This window comes from Mercenaria mercenaria, unplaced genomic scaffold (assembly GCF_021730395.1).
Source record: "Mercenaria mercenaria strain notata unplaced genomic scaffold, MADL_Memer_1 contig_3829, whole genome shotgun sequence".
Lineage (NCBI taxonomy): Eukaryota > Metazoa > Mollusca > Bivalvia > Venerida > Veneridae > Mercenaria > Mercenaria mercenaria.
This window is the reverse complement of record NW_026462007.1, coordinates 14,443-34,985: the sequence shown is the minus strand read 5'-3', so window position 1 is coordinate 34,985 and position 20,543 is coordinate 14,443. Positions and strand designations below refer to the sequence as shown.

Below are 20,543 nucleotides of genomic sequence, written 5' to 3'. Positions count from 1 at the left end.
AGTTTAATCCTACTGATATATGCGTTGTGTTGAACGAATTATACAACAAGAGCGTATCCCAAGTTCAACCATGTTAATGTCGTTCAGATAATAAACATATTATAAGACGGACGTGACGTCAAAGCGCCGCAGCGCTCCACAACATCAAGTAAGAAATGGCACGTCACGTTACGTTACATCTTCCCAACATCTACAAGGGCTAAACTCTTTTGATATATGTCTTCTAGCCTGTTTTGTCGGTCCTTTAAGGGTGTTTCTCTTGTTGCTCTGTCTTCCGAAAAGACATTGAGCACATACGTTTTTGGTTCTTAAGGTTTGCTTGATAAATATTTATACACGATCATTTTTATGTTTTCGATTCCAACCCTTTTTTTCCATTACGTGTGTTAGAGATTCACTTGGCGGGGTTTAGTTTTATTTACACTCACTCGATGGAACATGGTTTTGGTGGTGGTGCGGGGGAGGTAAGAGTGAGGTTGGGTGCGCACCAAAACCGGTTTAAGCTCCCCAGTGGTGTTTTTGCCACTGACCGTTCAAAGTAGGTGCCCCACTGTGTATAGATGTTTGTTCGTTTTGTACTGCGTGGATGCGTAGTGTGTGTGTGCCCGCGTGCGTACGTGCGTGCGTGCCGGTGTGGGTGTGCGTGGGTGGATGGGTGGGTGTTATGCACGTCTACGTGCTGTTGGTGTCGTTTTATGGAGGCTGCGTGTTTGGTGCGTGGCAATCCATATTTGATATTTGTTCTTGGTTTTATGTTTTCCTCCTTTTTCAGAAACATATTTCTGTAACCTTTTACCTAATCTTGAAATGAAGATAACTAGTCTTCCTTTCGGTATCTGTTTGAGACACTGGTAAATGGCACTTCTTAGAACACTTTTGATCTTATTATTTTTCCAGAAAGCATTTTATAAACCTTTGAAACAAAAAAGTCACATGGACTTTGGTCAAGAGAAATTGGTGGATGGTTAACATCTTGACGCTCTTCATGGAATTACACGCCTCAACACGTGTATCATTGAAGGTTGCATGTTCACCGCCGTTTGGGGATGTCTCTAAATTGATTTTTCTTTACTTTTAGCATGTGTAAATGTTGAGTTCTGCTCAACCCGGGGCTAGAGGGCGTAGACGGTAGCAAGCATTTCCACTACCGTCCATGAACAGGCTCAATCAAACCGAGCCTGCAACATTTTCGTTTTTGTCGTTGGGCGACCTATGAAGTTTTCACTTCTCTCTATTCCGCCTTTTAAGCAGCCAAAAAGACTTTACAACCTCGCACTTGTTGTCATGTATAAGATGGACTCCTGTCCATTTTTGCTTGGATGTTTCTTATTGTAAAACTTTTTCTTTTAATTTCGTCAGTACTGTGCTCCTGTAGAATCTTTCAGTGACTTTATTACTAGATGGACAATGCACTTGAATGACTTGCCCACTAAAACTGATGAAAATTGAGTACAACATCTAGGCATTGTTACTGAAAACACAAACTTCAAGTAGGAGCTATCTATATTATATCTTTGTGAAGTTAACTGCATCAGAATAGGACTGAAAAAATCATTAAATATCATTTCCTGAAAAAGAGTTATTTGAGCTGAAAAAAAAATCCCGGATGAAATATTTGGAAAAAATGGAGACAACTCCGCAAAGACTTTATGATAGGCTTAGGTGACAATTGACCTAGTACCTCATGCAAACTACCCACTTTTTACCTCTAATCATGAAAAAAGCATGCATATGGATTAGCAACCTGAATACAAAACTATGTAAAGATCAAATAATTGATTGCCCTGGGGAAAGTAGGACATTTTTTTTGTGGTGAAAGTTGTCAACAAACAGACGATTTTTTTAAAAAGTCAAAACCCACAGAATTTCACAAGGTGAAATATGTTGAAAAGGCTACTGCTGGAAAGAGAACAATCTCAACTACCCATACATATGCGTCAAAGTATGGGAAAAATATCTAGAAACATGAGAAAATCAAAGAAATCAATTTCAAGAATGTTAGATGCATATCTGTGTAATCATACATGGCATTTATCATAGATACGTTACTTTTCCTTTGCACTGATATAACATGGGCAGGATTAGGATTAACAAACAATAGACAATTAGATTGTTTCCCTTGTGTAAAGAAGGCTTAGGGTAAGTCTCTACAACATCTTTTTCGAACTTATTATTCTCTTGGCAAGGCAGGGGCATTTACAATCTTTTCGTTTCCATTGCTTATTATCAACCCTTCTCTATGGCTCAAACATGTTCACCTATGTTTCATCACCTCTCAGAAAGTTTGAAATAACCCAACTATCACAGCCTTTGTATGTCTTCAAAAGTTCCCGGGCATATTTAAGGCGTTGTTTGTTTTGCCCCTAAGTGAGCAAATGGGTATACCCACCTAACGCAATCCTTTCTCAGGTCTAAACGCTATTTATCCCCCTCCGAATGCGGAGGGGTATAGTTTTGAATCGTTCGTCCATTTTCTTATCCTTCCAGTTTTTCCGTCCGTCAGGAACCATATCTAGGAAGTGGTATGTAATATTCAAATAAAGCTTTATACATATTTTCACCAAGACAGGGAAATACGGCTTGTCATGTTTCAGTCAAGCCGCCGAAAAAAACACCAGTGTTAGAGCCCTTATTTATGCTATTTATATAGGGTAATATATTTATGGCAATTTCTGCTTAGTAACTTGTGACAAATGTCAGCGAGAACTATGTAACTTTAAAAATGAATTTAGATCACATTATGGTAATAAACACTCAAACTCGTCAGGATTTCTTTAATAACCCCAGAATTATTGTCCTTTAATTGCTTAAAGATCCATATACTTGTACATAATTAACAAATCAATTGGTAGAATTTCATTAAACGTCTTTCAGCTTTTGCACGCACATTGATTTTCGTCATGAGAAAATGTATACCCAAACCGGGTCCAGAGCCCCTCCATCTCCCCACTTCTTCCCCCAACTCTTCCCCCAACTCGTATTTGATCTTTTCATTTTTCCTGTTTTAAATTTTTAAACCGTCTAGGAATATGCATCGAAAAGCAAATTTGTGCCCATCCCACACCTAACTCATCCACCAGTCACCCGTACTATCCCAACCATGCACCCGCTCACCCGCCAACATCGTTAGCTATTGCACCTAGTCTGGCTGTGACTAGATAATCTCCTTTTTAAGAAAATAATTCTTTTATATACTCTGACTTCATCAGACTTCCAGGCTCTGATGATCGTATGTTTTGAGAAGGAAAGGGACATAATTATACAAAACTTGAGTAGCCTAAGATGTTATCTCATGTGAAAAAAACATACGGAACCCAGACTCTATATTGCACCCATCATTCAGATGCAATGGAGTGATGTTAAAATACCTGTGATAAAACTACGGAAGCCCATTAATGACAAAACATTTTGGAGGAAGCTCGTTTATAGAATACGTGTTTACTACATTTATTCAGTTGTTTCTAACTTATAAATTATTTAGTGCCAGATTATAACCAAGACATCAACAATCATCTCTTATCTCCACTAAAGCTCACATTTTCAAATAATTATTATGCATTCAAAGGTCGTGAACGTTTTTTCTGCTAACATGTTTTGCTTGTAAAAATTACTAGCTATGCAACTTAATTGAAACTGATTTAACAGTTAAACTTTCCCATTGTGATATATAAGGAATTCATAACATAAATTGATAACTTTCATTTACAATAAATTTTAACGTTTGAACAAAGTGGGAATAAAGAGTGAGTACTTGCACGCAAATAGCCGGGTTAAGTGCCTAATTACTGCTTTGCAACTGATCTTTCCTTGACGTGCCCATTTGTGTTCCTTAGTGTGATTGTCTTGTCGTTGATGTTGAATTTTCTATCAACCAATGTGTATATGTCTATCCGTTACATACACATATATACATACATATTCTTCTGTATTGCTTTGTTTTGAATTTCTCGGAACTTAGCTTTTCCTGTCTGTATGTTTAGAAGTAATGGATATATAAAAATCAGTAAAAATATCACATTGTTAAATTCACAGTATTTAGACAAACATCTCTGTAATAACATTTATTTAACTTGGTCCGTATTTATACACTAAAACTAAAAAAATGTCAAAACTTCATTTACCTCGGGTTTAAAATTTATAGAATAGTATGAATTTTCATTATAGAAAGAGCAGATACCAGACCGCATGCGTGCTTTTGTATCTGAAATTAGTAAAAATGGTGCAGAGGCTTATAACGTGTTAAAGACTGCTCTGAAAAAATCCGGCCAAGAAGACCTTGCAAATTTCTTAGAGGAAGCTGAAAACGAGTTCGCTTCTACAGACGGGGATGGCATGAATTCAAATGTATCAAATTTATCGGCCACAGAAAGTGTACTACTACAAGGTAGGTTGAACCGAAGTATAGAGTACGTTTCAGTCGTCATGTTTGTTTATGGTACCGTAGCGTACCTATGCAACTTCAGAAAGAAAAAAATCTGGCAACGTTGTGCTTACTTTCTTTACATTGACTACAATACAGAGATTTTAAAAACGATTAAAGCATTTCCAATAAAACAAACGACAGACAGAATCAACGCTATATAAATATAAACACATTTATTGGAAATACAGAACCGACAGAGGTAATGATATTCAACTGTTTATAAACAAAAAAATCGTACGAACATTATTCGTCTCTCGCCTATAACATTGAAGCTGTCTGTATAAAACGACGTCAGACAGCCTAAAAAGCAGGTCCATAAAAATATCTTTCAAGCCATTATCAAACCCCATAGCGATATGGATTGTAAACAGCAGTCCTATAAAACATAGGCAAGTTTTGTTGATTTACCACTGATGGGTCACGATAGAGAAATGACTACAACCAGAGTTTATGGAGTATAAACAGGTAGTGCCCAGAAGCTGTTTATTGCATGTGACACAGTTGGAAATCTAGGGTGAAGTTGTAATCGATAGGACATACTGGTAATAAAGAGACCGGAGATGATGTTTTCGCCCGAATAGGCCCCGCTTTGTTTATAAATATTTGTAAATTATTAAAGTCAGGGCTACTGTAAATGTAGGTCGGAATATCAGATACAAACACACTTTCATTGAATATGGTGCCTACTTTTTAAGTTTCCCGTGGCAGTTTCTGTGATATGCAAGCTCTATAACCTCAGATCCCCTTTCTATATTCCAATTTGTTTAGTTCTGTCTATTGTTTTCTCGTTTAGGAACCATACGTCACTTTTCATGCAATATTACACAAAGTTTTCCTACTGCATGACAGTATAAATATGTCTGCGGATGTTTCTAAATTGTTTCTGAAATTATATTATTTGCAAAGGTTGAATTCTGCTCAACCCGAGGCTAAAGGGCATGGATGGTAGCATGCATTTCCAATACCATCAATCAAAACGAGCCTGTCGCATTGTCATTTTTGTCGTATTGAGCAACCTGTGGAATTTCCACTTTTTCTATTTTATAGCTCTTTTTTGCTTCTATTTTCCATTTCAGTTTCTGCAAACAGACTGACCTCAACGGCAGACCAAGTACAAAAAAGTTCAGACACATGTTACAAAGACACGAAAGGTAAGTTGTAATCTTATCAAAGCTACGTTTTGTTTTATGACTGGTCTTCGTAGAAAACCAGTGATTGGATTGGAACATTTTGTCGGGCTTGTGGGCGTCAAACTTGCCACACAATTACTTTAGTTTGGAACAAGCTAGAGTCACCAAACTTGGCCTGTAAATAGATGATGGTTGGAACTGCATTTGAGGTCATTTGGGTTAAGGTCAAGGACGTTGTGGCTAAAAATGAAAAATTGGTTTCCGTATGATAAGTTTACTTTGCATTGATGTATTGAAATTAAATCTGGCATGTAGGTAGCTTAAAAAAACTAAGGTTTTGATTGTATATATGGTCATTGGGTCAAGATCAAGGTCAGGATAATTAATTTAATCTTCACACATCGACATTTCAGTAGTGGCGCAGTGGTCTAGAGAGTTATTATTATTGTTGTTATTATTATACCACACTGATATAGCACCCTTTTTATGCAAAATATATACGTTCAAAAATGCTTAACAAAAGCATAAAGAACACATACATGGGCGTTGGGCCAAAAGCTACATTTTAGTCAATGGGACGCAAGAGCGCCAGTTCAATTCTACTGAGATCCAATTTTTAATTGGTCAAGGTCCAAGTCACAGTTACTAAGAATAGATTTTCTTCTCTTGAAATAGATTTTGTCCCAGTGTGATCATGAAAAACATAGTTTCCGCTTTATAAATTTAATTGGGACTTCTTTGAAAGCCCCTTTTGGTTAAACCCGTTTATTTTCCGTTTTAGTTTTGACTTACTTACGTACTTACTGCTACCAAAATTTGTGTACAGCAAGCTTATTATCTACATAATCAGCTTTGAATGATATTTGTGGTAACTGTTACTAAAAAAGAACAATGATTTCCACTGAATATTTTTACACTTATTGTACACTTATTGTCAGTATACTTTGTGTGTAGATAGCTTTAATTAAACACGAAAGGTTGGGAATGCATTTGAGGTCACCTGTATCAGAGTCAAGGTCATTGTAGCTAAAAAAGAAAACTTAGGTCATATTTGAAATAAATAATATATTTTTGTGTTGTGGAATGGATTGCTGTTCCAATCTCACCGAGATCCCAAGTGATTTTATCGCTTTTGTTGGCGACAAAAAGGTCATCTAATGTCATTGTGTAACTTAAAGTAGGAAAATATGGTCATGGTTATATAATAAGAACTATATGTAAGGTAGAATATGACCATTTTTTAAAAAGCCTGTCGGTGTGATGCAGTTGAAAACCTTTCGTGGAATTTCTACGTTTCTTGTCTATTTCTAAAATTTATTTATACAAAGATCATAGCGTGATATTTAACACAAAGTACAAAATAAAATAATGATACAATTTATGATAAAATAGTATTTGTAATGATAAACTATTGTATAATTACTTAAACGCAAATGCACTACATAGACATGAAATGAGTTACTTTGATTTGAATTGTCAGAATCATTAAAAAATAGTTTTGAGTAACAAGGAAAACAGTCAATCAGTTATACAAATAAGCATTTACAGAACACGAACCAATTAACTAAGATCTGAGATACATACAAAGAAAGGATTTAGTAAAAACAGTTTTGTATTTCCTAACATTTTATCCTTTGAGTCAAGGACATTCTTTTGTCAGGTAATTTCAGATTGGAATGCTCTGCCAAGTAGCATAAAAGATATAAAAAAGTCAAGTTTTAGATCTGCTTTAAAAGCACATCTGTTTAAAAAAGGTAAATTACTTGAGGAAAACCTAGCTATAAGATATTAATATTTAGTTTTTAAAGTCAGTTGTTATTTAAACTTTAGTTGTTATTACTGAGGTACTCACTAAAATAATTCTCTTTAGTACTTCCTTTTTATTTTATTCTTCTTTCGCGTGTTAGTTTTTCACTGATGTTTATTTTTTCTTTTACGTAACATAACTAAATCGGTGCCGTAATGAGTCGAGGACCCCATTGGAAATAAGCGCTCTTCAAGCTACTTTCATGGGTTATCCTTGGTATAAGATCAGCAGAGAATAATTTAGGAAGCACGACTAAACTTGAAATAACTTTTTCATGATTTTATATTATTAAATCATTGTCTTTTTCTTAAACTTTTATAAAACAATTTATTCGTATTTTTCATCTATGTTTAAGCAATATTATGTGAATGTAAGTCACAAGTTAGTTTTAGAATTTGTTCGCTTAGTTTTAAATATCTTGCAAAACATATCTTACTTATTGCGATATTTGTTATTTTAAATTGAATATATGATCTTATACCTGAATAAATCTATTTATCTATAAGTAACATTGTTCTAACAGCTGATATTTGTCAGATTCTAATTTATATAGAACGCTCAGGAGTATTTATATCACATCGACTATGTCGGACAGACATTATCAGATATCTCTCTTTGCAAGAATGGCTAGGCAACTGATCACAGGAAGTTCGCAATGAGAAAGTATTTTCTAAAGCGGAATCATGCTATAGTAAACGTAAGGTTTCGGAAACATTTATCACTGATGAAAACTATTTTTTCGACTAAAATTGTTTGAAAATTACAAATTGCTGTAACATTCATTATTTTGGCAAAAACTAGCAGGCGATTAACACGGATATTTTTTCTTTTAGGGGACTCAACTGTATCATGGAATGCTGATGAAGTAAAACGTATACTTAACGTGCTCGGTTTGACTGAACAGATTAAAACAAAGATACCTATTTCAGAAGCAATCCAAATGGACCTTTCCGATGACGAAAGCAAAACGTATGAATACAACGACATACCATTCATGTTTCTACAAAGGCTTTTGTCTGGTAACAGTGATGCTATGGATTATGAGTCATACAGCACCAGGAAAGAAATTAATTCAAAATCAAAAGGATCAGTGTTTGATATGTATCAACCCCAAGAAAATTGTAAGATTAGTCCGTTGGATTTATTTTTGTTAGTTTTTCAATGTTGTGATCCTATGCTTAAGCAATTGTTAGTTCAAAAGCTTTACATCTGTAAACTTGCTTTACCCTTTATTTATAGGGATTTCCTATCCACAAACTTTGTTATGTCCGTCTGGCCACTCCGTTCTCTTGTAATTGAGACTAGCGATGTTGTAGGTAAAATGGTAGAACTTGAGATACTTGACCTACCGAGTAATGTCATTTCTTTTATTCGTTTCGGAAGACCAGATTTTTCTAAATCTAAACTTATAAATGGTATTCTGTGTGATAAATGGTGCGAAACATTCTTTCATAAAGATCGACCATTAGGTATGAGTACAAGGTATTGTACCGCTGGTTACGTTGAAATGTTTGTCCTGCCTGTTATATCTGGGGGGAAAAGTAATTTCAAGCAGCCAATTCTGCTTTTGAATTTGAGAGGGGACGTGAAAACAGATTTTAAAGAGCCCGTTTGTGACATTGTTTCAAGGGAGTCTGACGTAACAGCAATAATTGTTGATTCAGATACCTTCGACGAAAATAGCACTTTGCTAGAAGAAACAGTAAAACGTTTTTCAACAGTTTTATTAATTTTTAATGGGCCACTAGGCCAATCTAATGGCAAAACATATCGGATGTTGCAAAAGTTTGAACTTAACATAAAGAATTGCAACAAAACAACGGTACGCATTATGTCCACATACTCCGAAATCAATGCAAAGAATTTTAATGATATCATTACGGAAACGCGAGAAAGGATATCTGAATTGCTTCTTAGTGATTGGATTGTCCCTCAATCTTTACAAGACAGGTTTAGAGCATCAACTATAGAAACTGACGAAAGTGAGTGCTGTAAAGAGGCGCGGAAATCAGCTGACACTATCATAGAATTAATGGATGAAATATCTTTACCGGATAAATGGACTGAACTTGTGACACCAGTTCAAAACAAAAAGTCAAAAGTACTTGGCGATCTTGTAAAAGAAAGTTATAGAAATAAAGACAGTGGCTCATCTGACGTCATTAGAACAAGAATGTCAGAGGTAAGAAATCTAGAGGAATATGACATAACTTCTTCAATCAAATCATTTTGCCACTGTCTCATCGAACACCAGAACAATTTGTCATACATTCATTATCTTTTGAGGTGGGTGAAGATACTTCTAGAACGCCGAAAGAGAACCTGTGTGAGGAAAGATGTCAACTCATCACTTCCGTGTTCTGACGATGAATCGGATAGAACAAACCTTCCGAAGAACGCGGATTCTCCGTACCTGGAGATCGATCACATTTTCCGCGAAATTGGGCATATAGCAGATTTTACTATATGCTCTAAATCAGATCATAAAAATATAGGCTTTCCACCAATTCCGGCATTAGCTAAAATTGTTGCAACATTTGTGGCAGGCGGATATACGTTAGAATTGCTCGACGGGAATAACTTTTATTTGCCGACTGAATGGATCAAATTAGTACTAACACATGTGCATGACCTAATAGGTGAGCAAAAGGTATTGACTCTATCTGTTTTAGGAGTACAGAGTTCTGGAAAATCAACTTTGCTGAATACAATGTTTGGTTTAAAATTTCCTACAGGCTCTGGCCGATGTACAAAAGGAATACAGATGCAGATTATACCAGTGAGGCAAAAGGGTATTACCGATCGAAAACACCCATTTGAATACGTTCTTCTTATTGATACTGAGGGTGTTCGAGCACCAGAACTGGTCGACACACACGCTTGCTACAGAAGAGACAATGAAATATCAACATTTATAACCGGTATAGGGGATATTACATTGCTTAATGTCATGGGCGAGAATTCAAGCGAAATGCGTGATATTCTGCAGATATTAGCTCACGCATTTTTGAGACTGAAACTCGCAAATAAAAGATCAGATATTCATAAAAGTTGTTTTTTCATACATCAAAACGTATCTGATATGCAAGTTTGTGTTAAAATGGAACAAGGCTTGTTGCAGTCAGTGAAAACCCTAGACAAAGCAACAGAAGAAGCGGCTAGCTTTGAACGCATCTCTGGTATTACTAGATTTAGTCAGGTGATTGAATTTGTTCCAACATCTCATGTATGGTATCTACCTAATGCTTGGCAAGGACACCCTCCTGTTGCTAGAGTAAATCAAAAGTATTGCGAAAAGTGTGTAGAATTAAAGTATCATCTAGTGAATAAATCAATCGATATGCAACATAAGTCGTTTCTAACTCTTGAAGATACAATTGTGCATATGAATGATTTGTGGAAAGGTGTTCTTGCTGAAAATTTTGTATTTTCCTTTCGTAATAGCATTGAAAAAAAAGCTAACATCTTGCTCGAACAGAAACTGAAGAAGGAACTGTGGTCTTTGGAACGTACGTTTGATGAATTAATATTTCAAAAGGCACAAAACAGTTTTACTCAGTGTGACAATGTTTCAAGTGTAATGAAAAGAAAAGCAGAACTAATATCGGAGATGACACATTCTATTACAAACCTTAAATCGAAAACACTTGAAAACATGGAAAAATTCTTTAATGAACACGATTATAAAGATATTATGATAAACTGGAAAGAACATACTATTAAGCATATACATACATTTTGTCTAGATGTTGTTGACAATAGTAAGCCGGATATTCACAGGTTGTCAACTAATCGGGAGATTGATATCATAGTTAGCACACTGCGTATAAAACACGAAGAAGACCTTCGACGAAAGTCAATGGAACTTCAAAAAGAACTGATACCTACAGGAAAGGATATCGATATTGAAAAAGCAAATCAAAGGTTTGAGCAAATATGGACAACTTTTGTTGAAAAATCTATGAGCGCAGACATCTTCTCCAGTTATGAGTCAGAAGATTCATTAAACAAATTTTTTCTAGAATGTCTAAAAGAAATATATAAAGGTCACATTACAATACTAGAATTGTCTCTCAGTAACTACAGCTTTTTAGAGAAAAGTCCTGGAATAGACATGTTGTCTGGATCATTTGAGAAAACTGGAATTGATATAAACGATATAAACCTTGTTTCAGAAATCAGTAACCAGGAAGATACAAAATTTTCTAGAGCAAAGGAAGCAGTAGAAAGTATATTTCATGATGTTGATCTAATTATCAAACAAGTTTGTCAGGGAAAACAAGAGATTACATATAGGGATGTAAGACAATTTCTAAATAAAGTTGATAATTTGATGACAAATGCCAATAGGCGAAATAACACTTCTTTCACTTTTACGATTAAAGGTATATTAAAGGTTGTTGCTCACGTGAGTTGCTTTTCATGTTTTCGATTTAAGGAGGCAAATACTTTGTATCAGCAGTCACAAAGTTTAAAAGTCCGCATAGAAATGTACAAAGAAATAGAACGAGAGCGTTTTTTAGCTTATTTAATGGAGCGTAAATCTGAGGATACTGCCGTTTGTCTGATGCTGCATGCAATTAAAGAAAATCTTCGTGTGATTTTGAACAGAAAAATATCAATGATGGTGAAATTTGAGTTGTATGATAAATTGCCATCATGGAAATATGCACTAATATTAAACATGTTAACAGAATTGTTAATTGAAGACTCGTTTAACAGTTTTATGCGTTACATACTTAGACCTAAAGATTATGCAGAAGCTTGGATACAGCAGAAGGCTGATCATATTCTTTTCTCTGAGGACTCAAGAATGTATGAAAAAATAGCCGAAACTGAAATTGTTATATATCTGGATGACATTGAAAAGAGCCTCTTTGAAAGTAGCAAATTCTTTTCAGGAGATACAAGTTCCATTAAACAATGGTTTGAACATTTCATATCTCTCCTGACAACATTGAAACTTCCAAAAGAATGTTTTTATGACGCGGAAAAAGAGCTAGAACGAATAGATCGTTTAAATGTTCCGGAATTTACAGATAAGATAATTGGAAAATTGCAAAGCATATCAGCTTCTCTCCTCAATGAGTTTAAAGCAACAAATGAATTAACAAAAGTTACGTGGAGCGGTTCAAATCCAATAAACGATATACTTGACAACTTATGGGGTTGTCCCGAAGCGTGCTTATTTTGTGGTGAACCTTGCATACGTGGGTATACCCATAATGTAGAACAAAGCCACAGCTGTGTACAGCATAGGCCACTAGGATTGTGCGGAGTATTTGATGACACTAAAGAGACGTTATTTTTAGGAGCATGCCATTTTAACGTAATGGGGGATGCAGAAGCACCATGCAATATATTTGATTTTAAATGCAACCCAGAAAAGAGAATTCCATGCGAGGAAGGATGGCATCGATTTAAAGATTATAAAGCATTTGTTTCTGACTGGGATATAGAACCAGAAAGTTGTTTGAATTCTGAAGAATTTTGGAGGTGGTTTATATGTAGATATGAAAAAGACTTATGCAAATATTATGGGGCGAAAATGACAAACATACCAAAATCGTGGAAAGATATAAAAGTTGGAAGCGCATTCTTACTGTTACAGTTAGCTTATTGCACCGGCTCTTTGAAATCGATTGAATCGCAATTGCAAGCTCTAAACACTTGTGTCACCTTCACATTTCCTGATAACAGTAAAGAGACGTGTTTATAACTTAGAAACAATTTAGTTCGCGGTCATGGTAATGCATTATTAGTCAGCTGGAAATACCCTAAATCACAAAGCTTCTGATTGTTTGAAAAATTATATGGTATTCCGCGGTGTATATTTTCCATGTAAAGTGATCTCCCATTGGTGTAAAATAATTATGTTGGATGTGTTTGAAAATTATCTTATTTCATCAATTAAAACACTAATCCATCGGTACTGTAAACATTTATATGGAACGATGCATTTTTGCGTGAGATATATTAATATTTTATCAGTAGAGCATTTTCTTGAAAAAGAAAAAATATATTACTGCCGAACAACGGGTAACCGAGATCAAAGCGAAAAAGTGATAAAAGTGACAGTCAACATGTACTTTACTTGCATTATTTTCGATAGTTCTTGGATACATTACTTGCAATTTTTTTATAGTTCTTGGATAGTTCTTTCATCCTGAGTTTCAAAATTTAAATGTTAGAAAAGACCAATGAGCCTGGATTACAATGTGGGCCTATTGAAATTAAGGTAGTTTCATATAACCTATTTGCGCTATTGCCAGACAAATATTTCCTGGTTTAGTACCTTTCAGTTCAAACGAGCTAATGTGGCGAGACATGCGTTTCGTTGTAAAATGTTACTTTCATTTTATGTTGTTTTAATATCATATGTAACGACAGCATAATCCTTTCTTATAATCATGTATTTTTGTAATTTTTAGCTGCTTCATGTTTACTTGTGGACGTTTCCAATATTATATTTCTGGTAGATAATGTCTGCTTATGCTTAATATATAGCCTTTAATAATTCTTACCTTGTACAGTTTATTCTGAATTTATTGTTATTCGTTTATCATATTACTTGTCGCCATTTAGCCAGAAATAAATTAAGCTTTTTATTGGGGATGGCAACGAATAGCATTTTTTGGTATTCGAATATTCAGGCAACCTTCCGAACGAATATTTGAATATTCGGTCATCAACTGATCAACAAATCAATCAAAATTCTACGTGTTTATGATACCCTAATCCATCAGCGACATGTATTAATTCTACTTTCGTTTTCACCAGAAGTTTATCAGACATTGACGAACTAAAACTGACAAACCGTTCTCATCGCTTGTTCATATTTTGAAATATAAAATATTCGTCATTTGCCTTTATTTACATATAATTTATACAGGATTTATTCATTTCTTATAGGGCTGTAGCCCTCGCGGCGTAAGTGAGATTTCTCCACACATATTTCACGTAACCGACTTCGCATGAAATTCTTCAAAACGGCAGAGAAAAAATGACTTAACATTACGTCTCTTTGTCTGAAACATGAGTATTGATTTAAAATAAATTTTACCGATGAAAATGCATTTATTCGTCATTTCAATCAGATAATCCGAATTACGTAAAAGGTGATATGCATCCTATTTGACTTGTTTTCTAGACTTTTCGTTTAGATTTTTCCTTACTCAAATGCATCTTTTATCGAGTTTGATTGAAATCTGTGTAATAAGTTTAAGAGATGTCTGATCATTTATAATTACACGTGGTTCGCAACTACCGAAAAAAGGTGAGTTGTAACAGATTTGCCTCAATTTGTGTCCATTAAAATTTTCTGGAGCAATTACCGGTATTAACTACCGGGTACACTGTCATCACAATAGTGTACAATCTCGGCACGGTAATATACAAAATGACACGTAGGCATTTTCGCGCGAATCTTTAATGAAAGAGGGTTTTGGAAAATTAGATACACGAACATCTTTTGTTTTATTTATTTGACTTTTATTTGTTTTTGATGAAATTATATTTTTCCGAATATTCGAATAGTCAAACAGTATTCGAATATTCGTGTAATGAATGAATATTCGAATAGTTGCCGTTCGTACATTTTATATTCATTATAAGAATGCACGTTAAATGTAAAAACGATTTTTATAATACTTTTCTGAATAATTTATACTTTATTGAATTACTTCATACTTTGGTCAAATTATCAAATATGCCTTTTTCTGGCCTCAAAAATTTACAGTTGATGTACATTTTCCCTTTAATCCTGTAATTTCTATTTTCTTAAAATACTTGAGTCAGTTTAATGAAGACTTCATTAAAAACTTCGGCGAAACCCAGTTGAACTACGATTAAGAGAAGTCTTAGCGTTTGGTGAAGTCTTACCATGATTAAATATGTTTTCATATTTGCACGTGTACTCGTAATTAAAGAAAACATCTAAAACACGATAACACGCAAAATGTTTATCATTTTGACTCTATAGACGCTTATTGAAATAAAATATAGAGTTCTACACATGCATATACACATACAAGTTTGAAGTGGCCACCTCTCTGCTCTGATTACGAAAATAAAAGAAAAAATCAATAGATATTCACGGACAGAACTAATGCTTCGTGAATAAGTTTGTTTGTTTGTTTGTTTTGGGTTTAACGCCGTTTTTCAACAGTATTTCAGTCATGTAACGGCGGGCAGTTAACCTAACCAGTGTTCCTGGATTATGTACCAGTACAAACCTGTTCTCCGCAAGTAACTGCCAACTTCCCCACATGAATCAGAGGTGGAGGACTAATGATTTCAGACACAATGTCGTTTATCAAATAGTCACGGAGAACATACGCCCGCCCGAGGATCGAACTCACGACCCCGAGATCCGTAGACCAACGCTCTACCTACTGAGCTAACCGGGCGTGAATAAGTAGATTACCTGTCATGTAACACCGACACTGTAACATTAACACTAGATTTTTATAACTTACGTTGACAACGTGTAACCTGAAGCAATGCTAATAATAAAATGAATGTTTATTTCTTAAAATTAAAATATTTTGTAATATATTGTGTTTTCCATAATTTCAAATTTAGATTCATCTGCATAAAAACATGTTAGTAAACTCAGTAGAAAGAACAAAGTTCCAGAATTTGAATATTTATGTTCAAGCATTGAAGAAGAATACAGAAAATTGTGCTGTAACTGACAGCTATTGAATATAGTTATTTAAATATATATGTATGTATTTATTTCTCATATTTTGTTTATTCTTGCTACTCATATATATATATATATTATTCGTTGCTATGTAATACTAAATTATTTCTCATAGAGAATGACTTGACTTTGACGTTTGTATACATCTGCGGATGTCTCTAAATTGCTTTTTGTACTTTTAGCACGTGTAAATATTGAGTTCTGCTCAACCCGGGGCTAGAGGGCGTGGACGGTAGCATGCATTTCCTCTACTGTCCATGAACAGGCTCAATCAAACCGAGCCTGCAACATTTTTGTTTTTGTCGTGTTGAGCGACCTGTGAAGTTTCCACTTTTCTCTATTTTGATATCATGCATTGTGATAGGATACGTTCAATTCAGTAGAAACCTTTTACTGTTAAGTTTTACGAAATATTGCAATATATTTTAGCACTCTCAAAGGCATACGATCCTATGTTTAAATTGCCATTTTCATGGGCCGGAATATTTATCAAAGATCTTCCTGAACGGAAAACGGTCATTAATCTGCTGCAATTGCATTTATCATTTAAAAGAGTGAAAAAGTAATAATGTTAAATATCACTTATTTTCTTCTGACAAAAGAATATTTCTTAACGATGTCACATAATATGTGAATCTAATCGGACTTCTACAATATTTCTATGTATAATATTGCAAACTGTATACCGTTGTTATATTATTTCATATTTCTTAATGTTCACAATCTCTATAATGTACATGTCAATGTGACCTTTGATTTATTAAAAAGTATAGATTGTAAACCACTCAGCATTTGCTAACATTGCAATATCCAGATTCTACCGTTTTCCTGTGAGGATACGTTACAAGACCACCAGAGATTCGACATGTTTTAAAATTTCTATTGCAAAATAAGTATTTTTTAAGTCTTGAACAGTTGAAAACTCTAAAAAACCCTGATTTCTTAAAAAGAGTGTTCTATTAGTCGTGACTAAAGTGGTAAGGGAGTTAAATAGTTATATTTTATCAAATATTTAATAGCAGATAGTAGATAGTGTCGGTTAATATTGTTGATTTTTATTTGTAAAGTTCTTTTACATCTATGTAGGAGAAACAGTTGTTAAATAAATAATCCACTTTAGATGATATGATCAAGTCTTGCAAATGAAATTCTCCCTCATCTAATTTCAATGCTTTACACATATTGTTGTTTTTATGTATAAACACTCTTTTTCGTTTTTTCTTTTTTCCTAGGCCCAAGTATTTTTTTTATCCTTTATGACATACATACAATCATGTTACCTTGTTTTTGTGTAATTCTAAAGATCTATTAGAATAACAAAAGATATGGGTAAGTATAGATTTCTCGGAAGCACATAGCATCACAAACACAGAAAACAGAAATTATATTTTTGAGATGCACAAAACATTTGCAATTCTTTCCTATTCAATTCTGTTTATAAACGAGTTTTATTATGTCAAAAAGTTAATCCACTTTGCATGATAAGACACTAAAAGTGCGAAAAATATGTAAAGGTAACACCATAAAAAATAAAAGGAGAGAAAGAAAACATAAACCATACCCATGTGCGCTCACTATTAATTTTAAATAGTTTTTTCCCTCAATATTTCTTGCATGCGTCTCTTTTCTGTACATAGTAAGGATACATAATATAGATTGAGAAAGACCATTTCTTAGAATGATAGTCAAATTTATTCTGCATATTCTATTTCTTTAGCTAGACAAATTCTGACATTTAAAGAGGATAAAAATTGGTTCTATACTTTCCACTTGCATATTACAAAAATCACATACGTTTGTTTTAGACAATTTCACTTTGAAAAAATACTTATTAGTTGGAACTATATGCATTAAAATTTATACTGGAAGTTTCTAAGTTTTGTGTCTATCATTGCTTTAAAAATTTGTCCATAAACTATGTTCCATTTTATGTTATTGTCTTCAAGAATAGTTCTCCATTTCTTTTCAGACCTGATTTCTAGTTTTTGATTTACGTTTAATTGTTTGGTGTATAGTATTTTGTTTGCTGATTTTGCTGTCGAAACTTTATTTAGCAAATAGTCTGTTGGAGTGTAGATAAATGATTTCTTTGTGTAATTGTTTTAGGTCTGGCTTACTGCTGGTGATAATTTGATTATATTTTAGAAATTTAATATTTTCTAGACTGCATAAGTACTCGATTGTTCAAAAGAATAAAAATAATTTTTCCTGAAATCAAATAAATGTGCTAAAAACTTCAATTCTTTTTCATACCATTCCTTGTAATTAAACAACTTATTTCCATTCCTTATGCCAGAGTTATTTGAGATTATCTGTTTTCCACTAATGTCATTTATTTCGACCTTTTAATGGTATGCAATGCAATAAGAACATCTTTAAGAAACACATTTCTTTTACATATGTTTTCAATGTCTCTATAATTCAAAATATATCCAAATACTAACATTCCCCCTGTAGTGTTAACAACTGCATTGTAAAATGTACACCAAAGCACACTTTCGCTTTTACTCAACATGCTTTTATTGTGTAAAAGCAGAGATGATAATGGACATCCTTGTCTTACACCCCTCTTTATTGGAAATAGTTCGGACAAACTTCCGTTATTTATAACTTCGCTACTTATATCACTGTAAAATAATTTTACACAATCTGTAAAAGAAACACCAAAATGTAAGTCACTGTGGTATAAGCACTGAAACGTGAAAGCGTGGTCGATGCTATCAAATGCCTTTGTCAAAATCTGCAAACAGAAGTAGGCCGGGTTCATTTTTGATTTGTAAATATCAATAGTTTCAAATAGTAACCTAATATTTTCACCGAAGTATCTCTCTTACTTCTTTCAGTAAATATAAACAAATGCTCATGTATAATATCTTGTAATAATTATGATTTGTACCTGTGATAAGGCTACAACAATTCTGATATAAGTATATATTTGTAATATTTTATGTTTTAATATTGTATTGTACATAGTAAAGACTGAAATAAAGAAATCAGTACTAGTGTAACACCAAAATTATATAAAGACTTTATTTCGCTTAAACAGTGTCAAAGTTGTGATAACATTGTATGTATGTACTGTCTATTACATCATCTTTTTGTAATTCGAGCTATTTTTGTTAATAGATTTTATACAGTTGTGTATTTTGTATCGCAATGTAAACTCTTAAACAGAACAGAAAGAGGTACGGTTAACACATTTATAAATGTGTATTTGCACATGCACATATATGAATTATTACAGTTTATCTATATACTTGTATGGTTTTGTTGATATACTAATCAAATCACGGTAAAATACTTTTGAATCGTTTGTTTTATTTTCATCCGTTACGTTTTGTGTTTCCACATTTAAGTCCAACACATCAGAAAATCTCTAGTGATACAAATATATTATTTTTTTAGATTAAATCATCCATAGGATACAGTGCATGGTCAATCTAGGATACTGTCATGAAATTTTGGTCGCTTGCAAATATTGATAAATGTGGTAACTAATTCAAAGTACACGAACTTCGTTCACAGCCACAAAGCACTATCCTGAAACCCTAGGGCCTGGCCATTGGGACCTTTTAGGACGCATTTGATAACTGTCACAAAGAAAAGCAAGCCGAACAGGGTTTATGGCGAGCCAAAACAGTTAAGGCTAAATGGCGACGAAAAGGACTACAAGATTTGCTTTCACATCTCATTTACACCGAAAAGTGGTTCGAGACAATTTTGATCACATTTGGTGGTTTCTTTCAAATTGATAAATTTCATTAAGAAAAGGAAAAAAAATGGGTTTTACGCCGAACCTTTTCCTTTCTGTAATGAAAGTTACCACATGTGTCCAAAGAAACCACCAAATGAGAACAAGCGTGTCTCTCACAGCTCTCGCCCTGTAGAACTTTTCTGCAACCTCCCCCACCCCCTACCCCAAATGTTCTTACCCATCTAATGACCTTGCAAGGAAAAACATGAAAGATGAAACTTTCCATGTAAGTTGTTCGGACCGATATGTCGGGGATAAGTATATATTCGTCTGATAAAACTGTTGTTAATTGTTCCATTATGGCCATTCGTTCAAGGGACCAGTAAATCCCCATTTCCAGTAAGATGGTATGTTCTTCAACCTTTCTATGGGGAATGCCCTTTTGGGGATCTCGCAAACAAAACTATATCTACATATTTAACATGTATTATTGGTATATCGTTCTCATTTTGATGTACATGTAGGAACATTTAAACTCGAAAAAGATTTTACTTTTCACCCATACAACCTCTCGTTTCAGAGCCAAATAGAATGGCATAGTTTAACCCTTAATTACGTCTATCTGTCACGTTTCAGTTAGTTATCATGTTATTAACTAGAAAAACACGTAATTAAAGTCAAATTGATAAACATATAGCAATAAATGGTAACAAATATAAACTGTTACTGTAACATCCGAATTCACAAAATGGCCTAACGTAAAATTCCAACGAATTGAATGT

The 20,543-nt window shown here is 34.0% G+C and overlaps 1 protein-coding gene across 2 annotated transcripts in view; it reads left to right on the top strand.

The window, feature by feature from the left end:
* The window catches only part of LOC123542764 (interferon-induced very large GTPase 1-like), a 37,423-nt gene extending 18,056 nt beyond the window's left edge, over positions 1 to 19,367 (top strand). For both annotated transcript variants that reach the window (XM_053534594.1, XM_053534595.1), the window contains 3 exons: positions 4,165 to 4,384; positions 5,500 to 5,574; positions 8,194 to 19,367. In XM_053534594.1, coding sequence (XP_053390569.1) covers positions 4,165 to 4,384; positions 5,500 to 5,574; positions 8,194 to 13,079 — 5,181 coding nt within the window. In that variant the 3' untranslated portion in view covers positions 13,080 to 19,367. The remainder of the gene's footprint in view (positions 1 to 4,164; positions 4,385 to 5,499; positions 5,575 to 8,193) is intronic.
* Positions 19,368 to 20,543: the final 1,176 nt, after the last annotated feature.